This window comes from Notothenia rossii (assembly GCF_949606895.1).
Source record: "Notothenia rossii genome assembly, chromosome: 5".
In the NCBI taxonomy this organism is placed as follows: domain Eukaryota; kingdom Metazoa; phylum Chordata; class Actinopteri; order Perciformes; family Nototheniidae; genus Notothenia; species Notothenia rossii.
The window spans coordinates 24,475,250-24,498,415 of NC_136903.1; the positions used below are offsets into that span (position 1 = coordinate 24,475,250).

The window sequence follows — 23,166 nt, forward strand, 5'->3', positions numbered from 1 at the left end:
TCATTCATCAGGCCTGGAAGCAGCTCATTGTGCAGGATGCTCATGCTACTAAGTGTCAATAAGAGTGAACAAGTCGAGTATCAGACGGCCCTTTCCACCTAACAGATTTATTATTGATTGCTGGCTCACAGGCTGTGGTGCTTCTGACTCACTATTTATGTCCCTGCGTTTATCCAATGAAATCAGCTCTCGGCCATTGGCAGCGCTGCTTTGGTTTCATATATTTCCCCTTTGTGGTGTGCTCATAGGCCAGAGAGGGAGAGACAGGCGCTCTTAGAACGAGGCAGTCTGTGTATTGATAAGCAGTGCAGATGAATGAGACTGAAGCCCTTAGTCAGCACAGTGTCCATGTCCCCTGTCTGAGACAGACATCTGACCTCATTCCTTCCGCCTGGCTGGTCCACACAGGCCTGTCAGAGCAGCTTTACCCCCCGGGAGCAACGCAGCAGCACGGCTTTCCTGTGCTGATCTTGCGGATTGTGAACAATGTTACAGTATAGTGTACAATTACCCACATGATACTTAAACACTGCACTTGGAGAACCAAAAAAGCCTTTTGACAGACTGTACTGACAAAATGTGATTATATAAGCACCACCTGTTGGTGATATAACTCTCTGACAAATCTGCAGGAAAATAAGTAGGAGGCAGTGGCAGAAAAGGACTACAATGATTCAGCTGGATGACATCAGCAATCAAGATTTAGGTCAGCCATGGATGTGAATATGGATGTGACTCCAAGCCTCCGTGTGTGGGAAAGCAACCACCTTTAAAATGCCCTTGAGCAACGCTGCGCGCCACCTCAGAGGATAATGGTTTTGACCTCGCCCCGCATTGAATGGCATGGAAGGAAGCGCCTTTCCTTCTTTCCTTCCTCTGTTTGTCTCCCATCACCTCCCAGGGAGCTGCAGGGTGTGGATGAGGAGAGAACTGCGAGTCCCACCCTTCCACTGCTGTGTACATGTAGTCTCTCTGCCTGCTCCTTCACCCTCCTCCCTCAGCTGTCTTGGCAGCGCATCCCTGCTCCCCCCGGGAGTCACAGGCCACACAAGCTAATTAGACACCTGTTGGAGTGCAGACGGCCAGCCCGGGAGGATCATGGCAAACATTTTGCTTGTGTTCAATGGTTCCTTAAATCACTTTCTAAGGCAGAGAGTTAAACAGTAGATGTTACAGCAGAACTGATGAAGAGCAAGGCTGTTTTTCAGATTGCAAACTGACTATATATAGTCAGGATGTGCGGCCTCTTTTGGCTCGTCTCCATCTAAGGGGCAAACGTGGTTTATGCCCTTCATCTCCTTTCTCCAGGGCTCAAGCTCTTGCTCTAATGGGATCTAGCCTTGAATGTGTTTTATGTTTGGCTTCTGCTATTGCAGCTCAAGGCTACGTGTGATGATCCTTAGGTAAATCGAATCCAGATTTTTCAAAGACCAGCCCTACTACCTGCCCGGTGCACATAAATACTCTAATATAAGAGCTTATCCATGTTCAAAGGATATCCAAACATGTGAACACACATACCAGCCCACAGCACAGAACCAGGGTGTAGAGGGCATTTAGGATGATTAAGGACAATTATTACATAAGTACACTGAGACATTAAGTTAATCTTTTTAAAGATGAGTCAGAGCACGGAGCTAATGTGCCAACCTGTCTTTAACCTCAGGGTATAGAGCCAAGCTCCATCATGTTTTTCTTATTTCAACTGTGTGTGTGTGTGTGTGTGTGTGTGTGTGTGTGTGTGTGTGTGTGTGTGTGTGTGTGTGTGTGTGTGTGTGTGTGTGTGTGTGTGTGTGTGTGTGTGTGTGTGTGTGTGTGTGTGTGTGTGTGTGTGTGTGTGTGTGTGTGTGTGTGTGTGTGTGTGTGTGTGTGTGTGTGTGTGTGTGTGTGTGTGTGTGTGTGTGTGTGTGTGTGTGTGTGTGTGTGTGTGTGTGTGTGTGTGTGTGTGTGTGTGTGTGGCTGAAATCTGGCTGGCTGGCTGGCTGGCTATCCCTGTGCACTTAAATGTCCTTGGAGAGATATTTGTTTGACTTTTTGTTTTTTCTTATCAGAGCTCTTACCCTGTTTGGGAAGACTTCAGTGCCAAGGCCACAAAACTGCACTCTCAACTCAGGTGAGAAGTGTATCCAGTGAATAGTGAAACCTGGATACTAAAAGTATTTAAGCAATATATACAAACTTGCATGTGCCATTTTTATTTTCAGGACCACAATTCTGGCAGCAGTGGCCTTTTTAGATGCCTTTCAGAAGGTGGCGGACTTGGCTACCAACTCAAGAGGTAAGTGGGAGGATTCTTCTATCAATACAAGCTCTCATACTGGGAAGACTGAAAGAAGTTGTGGGAAAAAAAAGCCAGATTGTCTAAATTCAAGACAACAATGGCCGCTCCAATATGTTGCACGAGCATACGTTATTACTTATTGTAGGTCGCTTTGGATAAAAGCTTCAGCTAACTTCAATGTAATGTTCTCCTGACTGGCTTCAGCAAGACTTTGATTGACAGATTGGTCATCCATTCACCAAATATTCCATCTGAACTGTTCCCACATTTTGAAAGCCTACTAGCAAATCTTACCCTATAGAGAAAATACTACAAGTACATGAATTGTGTATCAGAATAAGTTTGCTGCAGAACTATAATGTAAGAAAACTATTGGACAGGAAGTGTGTCGCCCCCCCAGGATTCAATCCTGCCACTCTGAGTTGGTCAACGTTGAGATAGCTCTGGCGGTGAGGGTGGGGGGTGCAGCTCAGAGAAGTGAAAATCTGAGCTTATTGTTTCTTGGGTCTTAATGAGGTCTGCTGATCTCCTTTGTCACCCCGCTACTGGCAGCAGACAGGCTGGCCGGAGAGGCGGCTGATTAACACAGATTTCTTTGGAGTTGATCGTAGAGAGCCGTATGTAGGTCAAAAGAACTGTACAAGCGTGCAAAGTCTCCTGACACACAAGCAACACAATCACACAAGCATAGACGCACACAGACACACACACAGATATTCAAAGAGTGACAGCTGCTAGCCGGCCACCTGACCCCGCGGGTCACATGCCAACATGCTTTTAAAGAGTTAGCACTAGCACAGCCCCCTACTGACCACTTACTGCTGCAGCGACTAAAGAGGCACTTCTTCGACTGTGTTCACACATTCTCACCAGTTTTACTCCAACAGCCGGACCAGTAGCAGTACAGTTTATTACCATGATGGCGTACATCGACTTTAAATGTTTCCCGATGTGAGGGCAAGATGAAGAAAGGTAGACTAGGGTCAACAAACTATAGCAGCTGGCAGCCTTCCTCAATAAAAAGAGGTACAGGGCCGTACTTCAAAGGAGGAGAGTACTGTAAAGAAAGTTGAACAGCAGAATAATAGATGGACCACAGTGAGATGAGAAGAGAGGTGCACTGAGTTTGACAGCGATAGATGCATAAAATCCCTCAAAGTGTGTCACTCATATACGCCCTCTCACTTTTCTCTGCTGGACATTAACTGTAGGATTAATGTCAGGCCACAGACTGAATGAGTGGTGCAGAGAACGCTGCGTGATGAGACTTTGTTTGAGTAAGAGGAAAAATGAACCTGGGTTTAGAATGTTTAATTGAGACACAAATTGATGGGTAAAAAATGAAGACATGAGGGGTTTTTTTTTATCATAAAAAAATCGAACTATTGACGGTCTATGGATAGGTCTGTTGGTTCGCTGTCAATTGCCACTTTGGTCAAAATATAAAGGATGAATCCTAATAGTTTTTGTAAGAACCTGAGTTTTTATCCAGTGCCAATGGTTTGATTTGATTGGTCCAATTATTTATTCTATTTTAGGATGAATCTATGCTAAACTAATGGGATTCGCTTTAGCTTGCTATGCTAGCTTTAGCAGTTACCTGAAAGCAGCACTCTACTGAAGTACAGCTACCGGTGTGGCTATTAACTTTTAGTCTTTTTTTTTGACTGATGGCCATACAAAATAAGCAATTTAAAGTCACCACTTCTAGAGTTTTTTTGTCTACTAATTGGTTATTTAGGTCTTAGTTGATGAATTATTTTAGAACGTTTTTTATGACTTTTTTTTCTAAGAAACGTATCAGAACATCTCATGCTAACACAAGATTTAAAGTGTTGCTTTTTTTGGATTTGTGGAGAAACTCAGTTACATCGACTAATTGATTAAAGAGTGTTGATTGACTAATCATTTCTTCAGTCGAAGATAGACCTAGTTATTGTATGCCGAGAAAATATCTTTAAAATAATTGAATATAGACCGACTCATTCTGCTTGTGGAGTTTTGTCGTAGAACGTAATTTGATGTATCAAATGTTCAGCCCACATATTGAATCAACCAATATAAACAAAACATCTTTGTTCATAGTGGCTTTGGTTTTTTCCGAAAATGATTCCATCTAATTCTGCATTGTTTGTGCTTTTTAACCAGCACCATCATTTCATTCCCACTTCTCCTGTGGGAGCCATGTTAGTCATTGCGTGCTTGAACCCCAGCAATGAATTTAACGGGAGGAATGTCGATATTTACTGGAGCTGGCTCGTAGTGGGTTGGGATAACCTTTGAACCCAACGCTGCGTGCTGCACGGAAACTTGTTTAAAGTTATAATCCTAAAATACATTGGCATCCAGATATTCCACTCTTTCCTCTTGCTTTTGCACTAGTCTGTTCGGGAAACGGTGGTAGATAAATGGAGATTACTTGCTCACCGTTTAGAAAGTTTCAGTTCCCCCCCCCCCCCCCCCCTCTCTGCCTTTCTTCACGTGTGTGTGGGTCTGTCTGCCTGCAGCGAGCATGTTTATCTCAGCGTCTGCACCGCCATATAGGGCTCATAGCGCTATGGGGGGGCTGGCCCTCGGCTGTGAACTATTGGCCATCATCGCTGTCACCCCGATTCCCCTCTCGTGTTTGGGGACAAGCTGCAGCTGCTGGCACAGCTGGATGTTTCATCGCCATCTTCTTCTGCTTCCTTTAATCTACCTTTGAAACACTCGTCACCCCTTCAACTCTCACACAGTCTCGCTCCAGACTGTTCATGTTTCCCTGCCAAGAAAAGTAACATTTCCCCTCGCTTAGTGCTTCTTGATTGATCCAGCGAGAGATGACGGTGAATGAAAGAGGGTTTTATGATTTCCTGTCCTGACGCATTTAGTTATCTCTTAGCTTTTCATACATACCCCATAAGAGCTGTATTAAATTTGGGACCATCCCCCCCCATTTCCACCTCATACAACCCCCTCTCATGTTCACATTTAGGCTTCCTCTTGCCCCTGTTGTCCATTTTTAGAGTTTATGGTCACGGCCATGGCGTCAGTGTCTGTGTTTTATGAAGCAGCTGGAGGAGTCTGCTGCCAGGCGTTTTGGCACCGTGTCTGACAGCGCTGTTTCTCTAAGATTTGCTTATGGATATATGTCTGTCTCTCACATCTGGGTACAATAAAGGCCTACCGACCACAAAGTCTGTATTAGATCTATGTATTAGGAGAATGTTAGCCTTTTTGATTATAAATGTTTCATGTTTCAACCTCTTTCTCCGAGGGCTTTGTTTGAGTTTAGCTTGATGGCTTTTGGTGTGTCTTGGCCATATTCGTCCTTCATTTAAAATAGTTTTGTCTATTTGAGAGGACCAAACCCATGGAGAGTAGTGGGCTCTGTTTGGTGGTTTGTTGTTGCTGAATGACATGTGATATAGTGTATGGTTGACTTAATTTTTTCCACTTTTGTACATGGTTGAATTAGATGGAGGTCAAAGAGCCGGCATTTCCAGGCTAATGGTCCATCAGGAGATGAAATGCAGGCTCCATATTTTTTCCGAGAGTGTAGTTAGAGGGTGGGTTTGGCCATGGTTGGGGGTTGTGGTTGTAGTGGGATTTCCACAGCTCTGGATATCCAGGCTAGGCAGAGGCGTTTAGCTAATCCTCTTAGCCCCACTCTGTAACACACAGACAGAGACTGCCTTCACTTCCCTTCCTGATCAGCAACCCCCAGCTTTAAAAATTCACACTCTGGGATCACCGGTCAGACTGCGATGCGCTGCAAGTTTGTCCTCATCAACGCTGACCAAACCTCTCTCTCTTTACACATGTGTGCCAGAGAGCTTGTGGAGCCTGTACACCATTACTAAAACATTACAGTTCCATTGGGCCATTGCAAACTGTCTATCTTTCTTTCTCCTACTCATTCAGTCCTTACTAAGTAGAGGAATGGATGAAGGTATGTTAGTAGATCAGTGTCTCAGCGAAGCGGTAATCTGCTTGGCCCCTGTGCCACTGTGGCTTGGCAGATGGGACGGATATCCCTACCAGCCATCTGGACAGCCTGGCATGGACGAGAGGCGGCCGTGGCCTAGTGCAGAATGAGATCAGAGGATTACTGTCCCCTGCACTGTCCCAACAGTGTAGCTATTTTTTACCGACATGTCAAATAATGAGAGTGCGACCCACGTGACCAGCCCTGACATCCATCAAGCCTGACATTTCATGTTAGAGCCCAATATGAGCTTGTATTGTACCAGTACAGGGGAGCTTAGAGACACATAGGGCTGACTTTGTAACAAGGGTTTATGGATTTTAAATGGACATACATGTACATGTTGTCTCTTCAATGAATTCACTGGCTGATGCATTCTGGTCCTGCTGATGCTATGTGAGGCTATTTTAGGTATTTCATGACCCAATAAGTATCAATAAGGGCCCCTTATTTCTTTCTCAAATGTCTACCTTAGGTGTACGAAAAGCTTCCGACACAGCTTTCCAGGTATTTCTTTTTTTTGGGGAGTTCATTGGTCTTTAAATTCAAATCTCAATGTAGTCGTCCCCGTCTAAATGAATGTTTTCCAACTATTGTAATGACTACGTGCACAGGGTCAAGTGGCTGTGAGGAACAGGCACAAAAGGGTGCCTGTTATAATATAATAATAATAATAATAATGGAAAGAAAAACAAATAGTTATGTTCTGCATACGTTTCTCTTTGAGTTTAAATACAAAACTAAGTAAACAAACATGAGGCTTGAGAGGAACACTGTGTTCTGCTTTATCCTCAACACAAACTCACTGTGGAAGGGAGCTGGAGAGGGGAGGGAAAACACACCAGAGAGCCTGATGGAGGAATGTAAGGGAGGACATTAAAGAGGGAATGAGACGGATAAACTAGATGAGAGTGAAGGACCGCTAGGATCACATGATTTGTGTTGTGATCATTTCTAGCATTCTTAAATATTTCTCAATGTGCTGTTTTATGGTTTACGTCAAAATACTGTGACCAAAGTCATTTAGCCATTCTAGCATATTGGCACTGGTGATGGCAATGTTAACCAGTCGGTCCACCACGTTAGTCCAGACATCCATGATCCGCAGAGGATGAATCCTACTAACTAAATACATTATTGCTCTTGTGCCAACATGGGGGAAGGGGCATTCTTGGTTATTGGTCGAGAGTCTAAACTTGTAGTGGAACAACAACCATGCAACTTGGTAATTCATGTTGCCCTCAAGATTAATTTCCGTAATGTTTTCGATCCTGTGGCTTTTTCATATACTGACATTATCATCAACCTCAGCTGTATTGTGTGTTGAATGGTTACTAACTATGCTAACGCGCGTTGTAATAGTGAACTTGAATGTACACTTTTTACAGCTTAAGTATTGGGATGTTAGCTTTGTCATTGGGAGTGTGTTAGCATGCACATAAGATACTATGTTTTAGATCCAAGCAACAATGTGTCTAATCCTCACAAAGCTGCTAGCATGGCTGTAGCATTGTCAGGTTTTAAAATGGGAATACTTAAATCTTTTTTTGGTGAGCAGGGCTTCCAGTTCTAGTTTTTTTTATACAAGCAGTTGAAGGTGTTTTTGTCAAACTCAATCATTATGGGGACAAAAATATCTGTTTAACTTATGAGGACTTACAAGGCAGAAAGTTCCAGTATAATCTACTGTTTTTGTAGAAGAGAGACATTTCAGTCCAACCACCCACATGGAAAAGTTTTCATTATTATGTGAATATAAAGTATGCACAGGGTGTATATTTGACACCTAGGCCCTTACTGGGCTCTCCCACAAACTTGTCTCTAAGGAAAATGTGGAGTGATGATAATAAACTTCCCCTCAGGGTAACTTATGACTCACAGGCTACAGGTGGTGGATGAAAAACAGCAAAGGTGTCGGCATTGTGCGGAGGATTGTTTGCAAATGAGCTACTTTGGCAGAACAAGAGAGTGGGCTAAACTTTTTCAACTGAGACAACCTCCATGGACCGCCGCCTCAAAGTCAGTGTCTGGCTGTTAATACTTTCAGTTTAAGTACGTTTGGGTTCTTTTTTTTATTGCTTATGATCCTCCAGTTTCCCTTTTCGAGGTGAGGTGAAGACCATCCTCTCCGTTCTCTCTACTTATTTCAGGATAAACGGCTTCTTTCTATCCTCACTTTATCCTATTTCGCATTTCTCTCTCTTCCAGTTTTCATCTCCAATGAAACAGCACATCTGGACTGGGGGCGGCATTTATTTTCAGCAGCATTTATGTCCTCGAACAGGATGCTTCTTTAACAGAAAAATATCACTTCCTCCTCGTCCTCATCCTTCTCCTCCTCCTCCAGTCTTGTCCTAATTCACTCCAGAACTTGTTTATACCACATCAAGAGACACCAACCTCTGTGGCTGTTTGTCTTGTCGCTGTGAGGTGAAACTTGCTGTGCATTGAGGCCAGACAACAATGGGATATTGTGTGTGTGTGTGTGTGTGTGTGTGTGTGTGTGTGTGTGTGTGTGTGTGTGTGTGTGTGTGTGTGTGTGTGTGTGTGTGTGTGTGTGTGTGTGTGTGTGTGTGTGTGTGTGTGTGTGTGTGTGTGTGTGTGTGTGTGTGTGTGTGTGTGTGTGTGTGTGTGTGTGTGTGTGTGTGTGTGTGTGTGTGTGTGTGTGTGTGTGTGTGTGTGTGTGTGGTAAATTGTAAGAGGAGACATTACACATGATATGAAGTGAATCAAAGGTTTTGAATGTTGTTCTGGTTTCTCCAAAGTTCAATCATGAACATCCTCACAGTCACTACGGGAAAGGTCCATTTCCAAATGTGAGGATTTGCTACATTTCTTTTCATTATTGCATGGTGAATTTAATACCTATGATATTTGGCTGTTTCCAAAAAGATATAACAAAAAATAAATATATATTTCCTTATTTGGTGTAAGAAGAAGTAAAAGTAAAGTTTGTGGCAAAAAGTAGGCTTGCCAGTTTATCATTTCTAAAAACTAGATATGAATTTTGTAAGGAGGAAAACAATCTCAAAATAAAATAGGGGGTATTTCTTATTTTTCCAAGCACAGCAGGGGGTTCTGTGTCTTGATTGTTTTCATCTCATTGAAGACAATAAATAAAAACAATCATGGCCTATTTTTCTTTTCTAACAAAGTCATTTTGATGTGAAACCCCCTCAATCCAACACATTCCCACCACATCAGGCTTTGTCAACAAAGTAAAATACACTTTTAGTCTCAATCAGTCGGCAGATGAAACATTTACATATAACTGAGTGAAACAGTCGTTCACAATCACGAACAAAGAATCTTGTGAAATGCTTTGAAGTCCGTCTTTTAAGAACGTGAATATACTTACATTTTAGATCAGAGAGATTCAATAGAGTTTCTCAAAAGACTTGCTCACTGTCTGTCATCCTCAATTAAAGTAACTTTGTTCAGATCTAGGACTCCACTATTCCACTCTTGTTCCTCAATCGATGTCCGTCCGTGCGGCGCTCTTTTATCTGCTTTCTCTTCCCTCGATCAGAAGCTATTGCTCCCTTACCAGAAGAAGCAAATGAGGATTTATATATTTTTAATACTGACGTCTCCCAAGCAGACACTACGGCAGAGCTCCAGCTGCGCTTTGAAGCAAATGTTTGATGATTTGAATGTATGATAGTTTTTGAATTCAGAAATCTCAGCGGCATATTTGCTCAAGTAGTAGCTATACGAAAGCAGTGGAGCTTTAACAAAATCAAAGCAATGCCTCTTCATCCTCTTTTTGTTTCTTCTCTTTACTGACAAAACATTTTTGCACTGCGTTTTCGGTTTCTTTGAGAAGATAAACGCACAAAGATCCTGTTGGTGTTGGAAAACGTATTTTCAATCCTATATTTACTGGGCCTGATATGGGAGATTTGGTCCTGTTGCACCTGCAGCAGCAAACACTTCCTCTGCCCTCTGACTGCCCAAAGCCAGCCGGCACCTCGGCAGTGTGTACCCTCTTTCATCCTCACTTCTAATCCCACAGCCCCTTTCATCCATCAGTGGCCTCCACTGTGTCCCTGCCAGGTCACATTCTGTAGCACTTAAAAGGCACGAGGGAGGCTAAAGGCAGGAGGCTTAACTGTTCATGCAGGCGACGCCAAAGGTGCCAAGGTGAGCAATAAGTGTTGTCTCACGGATGATGGAATTTCCTTTGCTAAGCGGCAAACTTTGTGAGAGCTTAGCAAAATATGATATTCCTGGAAGTGTTACTGTGAGGTTGTTCTGTACCTTTTCGCTGTACAGCCCACATAAACATGCTTTATTGACACAGGAAGCAGAGAAAGAGGGAGCACCCACTCGAGTCAGGAGAACTGGATTCAGCTTGAGAACTCCAACAGCAGCAGAATCTCACTGTAGTCTCCAGTGCGCATGAAACCTGAGCCGATCAGCAGGGTTTACATGCTGAAAGGGAGAGATAGTTAAGCTACCATGTTGAACACATCAAGGAGTGAGACCTGTGGCGGTTTAGCTCCTGGCTCCTGGCAGGAGAGCCCCCTATAAAGCAGACCCATTAAAGCGCTCCTCCTACCCCGAGAAACCGGAGTTAATCAGAACCAGAGGTTTGGATGGAACCACTCGCTAAACACCCGGACCACACTGTGCTGCGCCTGGATCCTGGAGCTTTAAAACAGTGGTGGAATGTGATGGAATACGTTTACCGAAGTACAATTGAATGTTTACTGTACTTTATCTATTTTCATTGTATGCTACTTAATACTTGTATTCCACTACATTTTGGTAGCCAAACTAAAAAATAAACATTGCCATAATATTGGTTAAAGAATCCAGCAGCAGTATATAAAGTAACCAAAATGAAATCCACATTTACTAGCTTTGATACACAATAATGTTAAAATACTTATAACCCATTCATATAATGTATGTGATTCAAAAATGGGCCATAACACAAAATTTCTACTGATCTCTAATAAGTAATATTTTAAATACAGGAATTTTACTCGTAACAGCATTTTTACAATTTATTATTGCTACTTTCACTTCTGGGAAAGATTTTATGACTTCTTCCAACTCTCCCCAACAGGTTTTGACGTTTCCACCAACAATCCTATGTATTCGACAACAAACACAGCAGATCTGGTGGCAAGTCACATGTGTTTTCGGCTTACATATTGGACCAGCTGTCTTTTTATCTTCTGCGACATGCATGGCAGCAGCTCTGTTCTGATAAACTACACATTACTGTTCAGTTGAATATACGTGTCCTAAGATATACGGCTATGTTACATCATAGCTCTCTTCCATCCTGGTCTGTTTTTTACTTCATGAATGCACGTGTGGGTGTCTGCTATTAGGAAGGCCGTGCTTCCTCTGAAGCCCCAGGGGTCCAAGTCTGCTAAATAATCACTTTCCCAGCTCCTCAACACACATTTAGCCAAGTTTCATGCTACTACAAAGTCCCGTATTAATAGACTAAGATATGGAGGTAGTTGGTATATTATATTTTTAAAGCCCAAAATCTAAGTTTGTGAAACTGCTTCAAAGGGCTTGAACAACAAATACCAATCTCAAATGGGGGACAAAAGGAGGGAACATTTGGAAACGAGAGTAAGTCTTCTAATTCAACATAAGAAATCCTTCTAAAAAAAAAAAAAAAACAACCAATTAGTTCACTCTTCATCTAAAAAAGTAGCAGGCAGCCCTATGTTATAGCGGAATGTTTAATACAGCGCATTTGAAAAAAGTCATTTACAGTTACAGTTTTAAACATGTGGTTACAGTTGTAAATAAAACAAAACAAAACCAAGGCAGATTTACGGAGCCTGTACTACGAAGCCGGATTTTCGCTTAGCGAGCTAACTTCAGGGAAAACTCTGAGTTTCCGGTCCTACGATGCTGGTTCACTTCTTAGCGGGCTAGATCTCCATGGTAACTTATGCTGAACGGGCAACCTGAGGCATGTACTACGAATCTAGTTCAACATATCCTGGATATGTTTGAGTTAGCCGGTTGACCTAATCCAAAGCAAACCCGCTCTCGCTAAGCTGTCCTACGACGTTGGCTATCAACTCCTTAATTCAAGCCAGCTTTGTCTTATCTAGTTGGGTGTGCGTTCACATAAGAGGGACGGTATTTGGAGTGATCGACCAATCACAAACATGGACAAGCCACCTACTGACAGCGCAGCGCGTCATACTTCCTGAATGAAAAGTCAACTATAATATTAGAGATATGAAGAAGTTAAACTTTAAACATCCATGACTTAAACACTTTATCCAGGATAAAAGCCACATAGTTGCACCTGCAAGGTAAATACAGCTGGTAAAAGAAAAAGTGTTTGAATGCATAATTAACAGCTTTATGATATCACTGCCGTGTCTAAGACACGATCTGACTTTAATTACATTTGACTCGAGTGTTTCGTCAACTTAATGTGTTGCTTAAAATAATACTTCTGCATACAGTATGTGACACTGTGAGTGTTGCACGGCCAGATACGGCTCAGCTGACTCAGATAAGGAAATATATGATACATTATGATGTGATATGAATGATAATGGGACACATCGACGTCTGCACTCACAGTGCCGCGGACTGTAGGCTACGTAATGTTACTTTGATCCGGTTATTTATGTTGTGGCAGATATTTAAGTAAGCTTTCTTAACGCTAATGTCATAATAGTCAGATTGCTCTGAAGATGGGAGGTGATATTCTATTCATTTTCACGTTCACATTTTTGCCGGCCGTCTTTCCTGCAAAGGCAGTTTTTCTGTATTTCCTTTCTCCTGTAATATGACTTGACCGCTTTATTAAACTCCGCACACTGAGCTCTGATTGGTAAGCATGTGGTGCTTTCACTGAGTTGATCTCTTATGCTGGAACCTAACCTGCTCCGGAGCAGAGGCCATAGGCCTGTACTACGAAGCAGGATTTTCTAGTAGGCTAGTGGAGCCTCGCAGATGGGGCTGTTGCAGCCCCCTCAGCACCCTCCCCACCCCCCCTTCCCGCGTCCATTCGCGATGTCTCGCAGCAAGCGGGAAACCACATCAGTAAGCCAGCTCACACTGTCAGCTCCTCGCAGCAGCGAGCCAGTGGGCGAGCTGACCAACCAGAGCACATTGGGCTCACAGGGAGGGGGGGCAGAAAAACTATCTCGAATGAGGCCACGCTTTATTAATTTGTGCGCATGATATACTTTCTCGTTTGCACAAATTAATAAAACGTGGCCTCGTTTTATCTAAATTGAGGCCACAAATTACATCTTGTGCGCACAAATTAATACAACGTGACCTCGTTTTATTTATTTTTCTCTCTATGAAACCCCCAGGGCTACCCATACAGATTACTTGGGTAGGTAAAGAAAAAAAGATAATTGATCAGATTTGGTCTGTATTACATTTACACAAGTTAAAGAGGACTTTTTGTCTTATACAGAGACACAAACGACAGTCTCCTGTAATAGGTCCTGTGTTTGTGTCACACCAACATGACCTTTCTTTAAGTAGATTTCAGCAGACTTTACATTGTATTAGTAATACACAAAAATACCATAATAAGGGAAAATAAATATCCTTCGAAAAGTAATTGTCAATTCAGTTTTGTAGTACGGGAAGTTGGGAACACATATGACCGAGCAGCAGAGGAGGGACTCCTCTATTAGGATGGGTGGAAGGATGACTGTTATTTATTAGTTTATTTATTAGTTAACATTTCAATCCAAACCCTCCTCCTGGCTTGTATATGTTTGTCACATGCCTGAGTGCATGCAGGGTGCTGTGCAGCCCTGTCCATCCGGTGGAGGCCAGAGGCCAGCAGGTTTCTCGGACATAGGCAGGAAGCCTCTGGACCTCCCCAGGATGTAGCTGTCAGCTGATCCCCCTCTGGGAAGGGGAGGTGGCGAGGAGGAGACGGCAGAGGAAGAGGAGGGGAGAGGAAGATAAATTGGCAGGTGTGTGTGGATGGGACAGGAGAGTGGGGGTTGAGTCTCTTGCTGGCCGATGGTGACATTGGGGAGGTCTGTTATACAGATAAAAGAGCCCCCTCTCTCTCCTTCAGTCTCCCTCCATCCTGTAAGAGCTGATTTGCAGCTGTAGGCTCCTGTAATGCATTTAAGAGAAGAAAGTCAGAAAAGGAGAGATGCATAACCTGCTCGCACATGTCCTGTGTGCACGTTTCTCCTATGACTCCATGCAGCACTGAATAAAGGCCGCTACATGACAGGAACTCAACACCACTCCTTTAATGATGAACACCTCTCACGCTATTTATAGCAAGAGCTCAGTGTATAGTCCACATGTTCACTAAATCACTTTCTGCTGGTGGTGTAACGTCTGCGTGTGATACAGCTGGATGACCTTTCACCTTTCACCCCCCCTCTCTCATTCACTTAGAAAAGCAGCACAGATACAGGACAGAGCCTTTGTCTTTTTTCTACATCTGCCATACAAGATGGAGTCCAGATCTGTTGCTCAGTTTCTTTGAACTGCATCAACTATCACTGAAGTTGACAGCCGAGTGGTGAGATGTTCTTTGAACTGGCACTGTGACGTGATATCAGCCGGAGATGGTGGTAACCTAGTTTATTTTTGTGATAACTTGAAAAATAGCACAGATCTCACCGGACGTCCATATGGAGCATTCTTTACTGAGTGTCTGATTTCAACCTCGTTAAATTGGTTGTGCGTTTCTTTTTTGTTTTATTCTATGCATCACTCACAGCCTGTTTTTTTTTTACAGTGTTGAAGTCGGTTTCTCTTCTCGTGCGTCCGCCCTGCATGAATGGTGTTTAGGAAACAGAGAGAACAGGAAAGGCAGAGCAGGCAGGGAAGAATAGAGGGATATCCCCTTACAGGGTTCCCTCCTTTTTCCTCCAGGATAGAGGGGGGGAGAACTTCGGAAAGGGCGGGGGGATGGTAAATCACACCACCTGTCCACACACAAACCTGTGCACATGCATTCCAAAGAAATCATATGTGAATACAAACACAAGTGTGCATGCCTCCGCTCTGAGGCCTGTCTGCTGCTGAGAGAGGTCCTCTCTCTTTCCCTTTGTGTGTGTCTGTGTTTGGCTAGAGACCCTCAGATTAGCCCTATGTGGCCCAGATTACAACCGGATCAGTGCTGGCACATATTACACCAGCCTGTGAACCTTCATTGGGACAGTGGGCCAGCCTGGGCTTTAGGGGCTGAAAAACCCATCTAATTACACTTCAGTGGAGAGGAGAAGTACAGTCACTGATTTACACAAGCTGTTGTTTATACTGTTGTGGTGTGAGTTACGCACGCAATCCCGGAAGTGTCAAAAGGATAAATGCATGTTTTGTGAAGCGGGAGCTGGGAGTGGAAGGTTTTAGTTTACAGTGTCACATTTGCTTTCCCCAAACAAATGTGACTTTTATGGGGTCTGCTTTTACAATCAGCACTCTTCTCCCTAGTGGCTGCAAAGGGAAACACACACGAGGGAAACACACGGATAACTCCATCTGACAGTACAGGAATAAACCTTGCAAAAGGCTCTCTTGATGACATCTCATCCGTAGAAAAACATATTTTTCAATCTGCAATTTGAAATGAAAACCTCTTAGGTAGTTGCTGATAATTTGTTTGTTTTGTCTCATCCAAGGTGCCACCAGGGACGTCGGCTCAGCTCTGACTAGGATGTGCATGCGACACCGCAGCATTGAGACAAAATTACGCCACTTCACCAAGTAAGTGTCCCTGGCTTCCTCCCCTCCATTGCAATTTTCGTATCTCTCTTACTTTGAGAGGATTATTTTGATCCGAGGTCCCATCCCATCCCTGTTGACCTCTCTGCCACTCTTCACTGAGTGTTTTTGCACCATGGATGGAAGTAAAGCTATTTGTTATGCCTCTCACTCGCTCTTCTCACACTGTGCCTCCTTGTCACTGCAGTGCTCTTATGGAAGGCCTGGTTACGCCTCTCCAGGACAGAATAGAAGAATGGAAGAAGACAGCCAATCAACTGGACAAAGACCATGCCAAAGGTGAACAACATACAAACTATAAATACTTGTTTGTGAGAACTGTAAATTTGAAAGGAGCTGACTTTTTCTTTGGTTGCTCTACGCAGAATACAAGAGGTCTCGTCAGGAAATCAAAAGGAAGTCGCTGGATACCATAAAACTCCAGAAAAAAGCAAGAAAAGGTGAGAAAACACTTCCCACTATGGCAAGACTGTGTCATTTATCAACCTCCCGCACCTTCATTGACATTTTAAGGTAGATATTAATGAAGTATGCTGTGCTGCTGGTCTCTTTTCTGCTCTAATGGTTCAGATTAAACTGGCGCCATCTAGAGTGTAGCATCAGAAATGACGACTCAACCAAATCATAATGCCTGGCACAATTTCAAAAGCTCCTTTCCAGCTTTGGGTGTTTTAAAGCTTCTACCTCATAAATCAAAGGAATTATCTTCTTTCCTGGCTGTGTTTGCATTAGCCCCTACTGCTGGATGTAATTAAATGCCTATTTTCATACAGGATTTACTGCATGCCAGTAGTACGGTCTGGTAATAAACATGCAATGTGCCCTGATGTGATACAGCTAACATTGCCTGTTCTTCTGTCTCTCCTCCCCTGCCTGTCCCTGCAACCTCTCCTCTATTTCTTTCTGGCTATTTCCCCTGGCTGTAGAGCTTCTAGGTATGTCTGCTGTGCTCCATGACATAGTTTTTAAAGGCATTGTAATCATTTTTCAAACAAACTGCCAGTAAAAAAACTGTGTTTTCTTAGCATGTTTTGTTTAAGAAAAGTAATTGTTTGACATTTTGAGAAATTGGTTTATTGAATTTCCTGCAGAGAGGTGAGAAGAGGATAGCACTCTCCACTGAATGCTAAAGAGGCTACCACCACCAGCAGCCTTTTAGATTAGCTTTACACAAAGGCTATAAACAGGGGGAAACAGCTACCCTGGCTTGAGTAACAAAACTACCTATCAACTTTTTTATATTTCACAAAATAATCTAATTAATCTCTTTTTGTATTCATACAAACAAATTAAATTGTACAAACTACATAGCGCTATGTTAGTTAGTTAGTTAGTTAGTTAGCTAGCTTGCTCCTTTTCCCTGTTATTAGCCTCTATGCTAATCAGCTGCCCGATGTAGCTTTATGTTTTGATTGGTGTCTTCTCATTTAACTCTCGAAAAGAAAGAAACTTTCCCCAAATATCTAACATTGAGTATTCTTTTACCTGAACTTGAAACTCATTGTCGAAATCCAAACATTGAAGATGTAAGTTATACATGTAAGTAAACAGGCTTAGGTCTTGGCAGGAATAGAACAGGTGTTCATAATGGCATTACCGACAGCTCTGTTCTATTTAAGTATCCACAATGCAACCCTTAAACTGAAGCAGCTAAATGGTATTTATTTAGCCCTCGTAAAATGTATCACTCATTCAAATGCAGCCTTTCAACTCTCTAAAAGCCTCTTAATAAAGTAAGAACTGCCAATTTTTGGCAAAGTATCTCTTAGTCAATCTTTCATTCCTCTCAGTCATTTTAGTGTCTTTGTCTTGAGCTGACATTTGGCTCCCCTTAGCTAAGTGCTACAAAACACTCCCAGAGACCTAAACTTTGGTTTTAAGGGCCTATTCATTGGCAAGCTGTCATTCTTATGGGACTCTTAATTTAATCAGTGTCATATTATTCAATATTAGCCAATTAAACTGCTATTTCTAAAACGAATAGAAGGTGACAGTCAAAGTATAAAAGACAATAGGACTGTTGGGATAACTATGACATAAGAAACATAGCAAAAACCAAATCTGTGCAATCGTTTTCTACATAAGGTGATGAAAGATTTTTTTTCTCTTCAGTTGGACTATAGACATTTTATAAAGAATAAAACATGGAGTAGACATCTGGACAGGGGTCTTGTTTAGTACAGAATATCTGCAGACAAAACTATTTTTCTTACTTATATTTTTCAAGTTTATAGATGGTTAATGAGTGCATTGTTTAAGATTAAACCAAAAATGGTAAGATATATCAGGTCTTTTTTTCTGGCAGTGTAATTGTCACATCAGTGACAGAAAATATGGCATCCCCATTGTCATTTTCATTGCAACCTTTTATTCTTTTGCCTTCCTTCATCCATCATCTAGTGTCATTGTGGTTTGCAATCATGAATAACTCTTTAGAAATTCTCTTAACATCCATTTCAGGACATTCAAGTCACCACCAGTTGTTTTGCATCAGTTCACGATTGTTGACATGTTTTAGCCTCCACTCATTCCCATGAACATGAATCATTTGAGTGTAATGTTTGTCAGTGTGTTGACCTCCAGTACACAGCAATTATGTGTTCTAATCATCTCTCATTTGTTTTACTCTTTCCCTCCTCCCTGAACTATGTCCACTTTTCTTCCTTCACATCGTTATCACCCGCCCCTCAATTTCTCAATCTCTCTTCATTCCTCCTCCTCTCTTATCTTTCTTTACTCAACCCTCCTCACATCTTCCCTCCCTCCGCCCTCCCCTCTGGTGTGTCTGCACCCTTTGCTTTGCATTTTAATAGGCCGGGGTAACTTGCGCCCCCAGCTGGACAGTGCCATGCAGGACGTGAGTGACATGTACCTGCTGATGGAGGAGACGGAGAAGCAGGCGGTGCGCAGAGCCCTGCTGGAGGAGAGGGGGCGTTACTGTACTTTCATTACCCTGCTGCAGCCTGTGGTGGTGAGGAACATTTAGACTTTGTTCACCTCGCGGGTGTAAATACATGTTTTGCAGATGTGGGAAGTAGTGGAGTACAAATACTTTGTTACTGTATCTAAGTACATTTGTCTGGTAACGTTACTTTAATCCACTACTTATTTTTCTGATTACTTTTTACTTTTTTTTCATACATTTTTAACACAAATGCCTGTACTTTCTACTTCTTACATTTTCCAAACAGGCTGGTTACTTTAGTTTTAATGTGTGTTTGGAGGCATGACCATTATTATTTAGAGTCATTGCGTGCCTTTTGATTTGAACACGATCCGTGTATCCATCATTTCCTGGTCTTCTCTAAACAAGAGGGACCAATGAAAACGCTGTCATGTTGCCGTTGTTCAGCATCAAAACGTTCATTAGCTAACAATGACATTATTGTTCTATTAATATAAAGTGAGGTCAGTTACAGTTGGTAGTTAAGGGTACTTTTTACTTAAGTACATTTCGAAGCCCATAGTAAAGAAGTTTAGTCAGTACTTCTACTTCTACCAGAATATTTTTAAACACGAGTATCTGTTCTTCTACTTGAGTAAAGGATGTGTGTACTTTGCCATCCCTGATGTTTTGCTTTGTTGCTGATGTAGTCGCTGTTTCATTTGACCCATCCTGTTTTCCCCCTCCAGAATGCAGAGATAGCCATGCTGGGAGAAATAACACATTTACAGCCAATTGTTGATGACCTCACTTTGCTGACTGAAGACCCCCACAAGCTGCCAGCCGCCAGTGAGCAGGTAAGGGTTGATAATGATTCTACTGATGCTGCTGCTACACTTATTATCTGACATGCACAGATGGGCAGGTTCTTTTGATCAAAATCAAATCCACTTTGTGTTGATTACAGTTCACAGTTTTAATGAGTCTGTTGATTCTATCCTTTTATAATAACGACCAATAGGATCAAAACAAACACATAATCGATCCAACAAACCATTATTTTTGGTATAACAACATATTTTGTGTCAGGGGGCAGAGAAGTTCAGATGTATTTACTCCTGCGTTTTTATTTTATATAACTAAGACTATAGACGAGGCTATTATTCCAATAGAGATAAATGACGGTGTCCCTGGTATATTATATACAAAAATAGGTCCTATGCCTTGGAGCATAACATGCGTGGCTATATGCTCGTGAAAAAAGTTGCTAACACATGATTATACTATTAACTCCTGATTGAGTAACACTTGCTTAAAAATACAATGCCTAGCTGTTTCAGGAAATTATAAAGCCTTTTCTGAAATCGACATACCTTCCCTATTACGATTGCACCACACCATGGCTAAGCTGAGTGATTTCAAATTAATTCTTCCCCCTTGAGCACAGCTTGTCGAATAACCTTTTGGGGAGATGAGGATAGAAGTCATAATTAGCTTTTTTTTGTATTACTATTTTAACAATTACACGTATTTATCATCACCATATGATTATGTGTTGCCGCAGGTTATCCGGGACCTGAAGGGCTCCGACTACAGCTGGTCCTACCAGACCCCTCCTTCCTCCCCAAGCAGCACAGGCTCCAGGAAGAGCAGCATGTGCAGGTATAAACACACTCTGTATACACACCCCCCCCCCTTGTTGCTCTTTGTTCTCTGTTCAGCGTGCAATTGTCATATACCATGTCAGATGTGTTGCTACGGGCGGATTATTATTCATGCTGGATCTGAGCTGTCTTGTTGTTTTGAGTAAACACCTATGCACAGTCTTGATTTCAACTCTGTTATTACACCAAAAAGCAAAGACAAAAATGTATAAAGTATGTCATGAATACAGACCCCCTCCCCCCACCACTACAGAGCCACACTATCAGTGACAGGCGACATGCACTACACGGTGTATCTCGCCAGCTTCTCCGCTCGTGCTCGGGGCAGATTTGCACTTCTCAAGCTTCTTACAGCTAGATTAGCTCCAAAGCTGTAAAACATTACAGCCTGACAGCCGTGATCCTAGACCAGAACCAGGTTTTACATATTTGAAAGTCTAATGATGAAAAATGTGGGTCAAAAGAGCTTTTTGGGTCAGGAGAGGAGATTCTCTTTACATATAAACCCTTGGAATGTTCAGTTAAAGGAACATCAAGCCTGGAGTCACCCTGCTTTAATGTTACGGTTCATGACATAACATCACTGATATCTTTACCAATTAACACAGCAGCATCTTTTTTGTATTCTACATTTATGGTCAACGCAGCCACTTAAAGGAATGATGCAAAACCGGCTTGACCGATGTCAACGTTTTAGCTAATAATCATAATAATAAATTGTATTTCTATAGCGCTTTAGTTCATCATTAAAAAGCTTTTTCATAACAAAGCGTGTCATGATTCAGTTGTGGGGGGTTTTCAGTGGTATATGGAAATAAAGAAAGTGGCCTTTTATGTGCAGACCTACTTGGTTATTCATCTGTTTCTGATCAAAAGACAAACACAATGAAGCAAAACGGAAGAAAAACAAGCTCTCTGAATGCTTACTAAAAGACACAGATGAGAGAGAAAGGGGCATAAGGACAGATCACTTATAGTTATTTAATTTGTCATATTTAGTTTGGCATTCCTCCACAAGCCTCATCCCAGGGGAAAAAGATTAAGGAGAAGTGATAACTTCAGATCAATTCCGGAGGGAGAGGGGGAGGAGGAGGAGGAGCGGGGGAGAAGTACAGAGGGAAGGTGAGACGCATAAGTTGCACATTTTCAAACGCGTGGGTGACAAAGAGAAGCAACGCTGAGTGAGAATGACAGAGCAGGAGACAAAAAGCGAAGACAGATGTTAATGTTCAGAGGGAAAGTGAAATCAAAAGAAGGGATCAATGCTCTTTGATGCGCCAAAATTAGAAGAATGGCATAATTTAGAATGTTCTCATAACACTGCCTTCCCGATCCCAGCTTTTGTGATACATTCTTCATGGGACTTGTTATCCTCTTTTGCACTGGCCTACACATAAATATTCCTTTAACACGTTTCAGAACAAAATAAGCGGGGGAAATGATGAAATCTTCATCATGATCCTGTTTCACATTCATACTGTATGTTTTTATGGAAGATTTACGATGCTCACGTAGACTCAAATCAAACAAGGGGAAAATGCGAAATAAAAAATGTATGCAGGCATTTACTCTGGCATAATTTAGAACAAACAACACGTTGAAAGGCAGTGATTTGTCTTTATTCCTTTAATGTTGATCTGATTGTTTCCATGCTACATGAAAATAATTGCCTCATAGCACAGGGAAACAAAGTGAGGTGCGAGTCTTATCCCATTTCAGTTTTGTCCCACAGAGATCAGCATGTTAACTAAATGCAAAGCACTGTCATTACTCAGCATAGGAAGGCATGAGGGGGCTTTTTCTTTTGAGAAGACAAACATGCATCATTCATTTTCCAATTGAAACACAAATAAGCAATCGCAGCTATGGGGCCAAACCGTATCCTTGGTTATAAACAAACTGATAGCGGCCATTACAGACATACTTTCACATTAAAATAGTTCCCTGTGGTCCAAACGGCTGCACGAACACTACATTCAAAAACACATCAAAATAATTCTCAAACCCAAAATCAAAAATGAGCTGCTAGCTGCTAGCCATAGCCTCGCCCATGGTCAGACCCTCATTATGAGATGCGATAGTTGATTGTTTTAACATTTAACACGATAGTTGATTGGTTTAACATTTTTAAAATGTATGTTGCATCTTCAAACCGCTGTGCCTCTTCAAAGATAAAGTTTTCTTATAATTGACACATTTATGTGCCTCTGCTGGAAAACACAGAAATGCAAAACACCTCTTCATTTTGTTTGTGCCATTTTAATGCAGCATATGATAAAACAAACTGATACATAAAAGGGAAATGCAAAGGACTTTTTCCCTTGTTAGATTTGTTTTCATTTGGTCAATAGAAATCCTCCATTTATCGAAATGACGACTCATTAGATGAAAACATAAGAGGAAAATACACATTTCTATGTATTTCTTGGTGGATTTGTTTTATTTGGTTGTTATCAATACTCCATATATTTTGAGTTTAAGCTCATGTGTTATCCTGTCAACAGCATTCTCCAGATGCCCTCTGCAGGCGCCCATCGGCTCAGCAGCGTCTCCTCCCACGACTCGGGCTTCGTATCTCAGGACGCCAACACCCACTCCAAGCCTCCGTCACCCATGCCCTCTGACATCGCCAGCCAGGTAGCAAACTCAGCCA

The 23,166-nt window shown here is 42.2% G+C and overlaps 1 protein-coding gene across 3 annotated transcripts in view; it reads left to right on the plus strand.

Moving 5' to 3' along the window:
* Positions 1-23,166, plus strand: part of mtss1la (MTSS I-BAR domain containing 2a) — a 28,399-nt gene that overhangs the window by 1,554 nt on the left and 3,679 nt on the right. For 2 of the 3 annotated variants that reach the window (XM_079679989.1, XM_079679990.1), the window contains exons 2-10: positions 2,052-2,113; positions 2,205-2,278; positions 15,863-15,947; positions 16,153-16,244; positions 16,331-16,405; positions 18,779-18,936; positions 19,599-19,706; positions 20,414-20,511; positions 23,018-23,150. In XM_079679989.1, the coding sequence (XP_079536115.1) occupies positions 2,052-2,113; positions 2,205-2,278; positions 15,863-15,947; positions 16,153-16,244; positions 16,331-16,405; positions 18,779-18,936; positions 19,599-19,706; positions 20,414-20,511; positions 23,018-23,150 (885 nt within the window). Of the gene's footprint in view, positions 1-632; positions 707-2,051; positions 2,114-2,204; positions 2,279-15,862; positions 15,948-16,152; positions 16,245-16,330; positions 16,406-18,778; positions 18,937-19,598; positions 19,707-20,413; positions 20,512-23,017; positions 23,151-23,166 lie in introns of all 3 variants that reach the window. The other variant, XM_079679991.1, reaches the window with a different exon arrangement.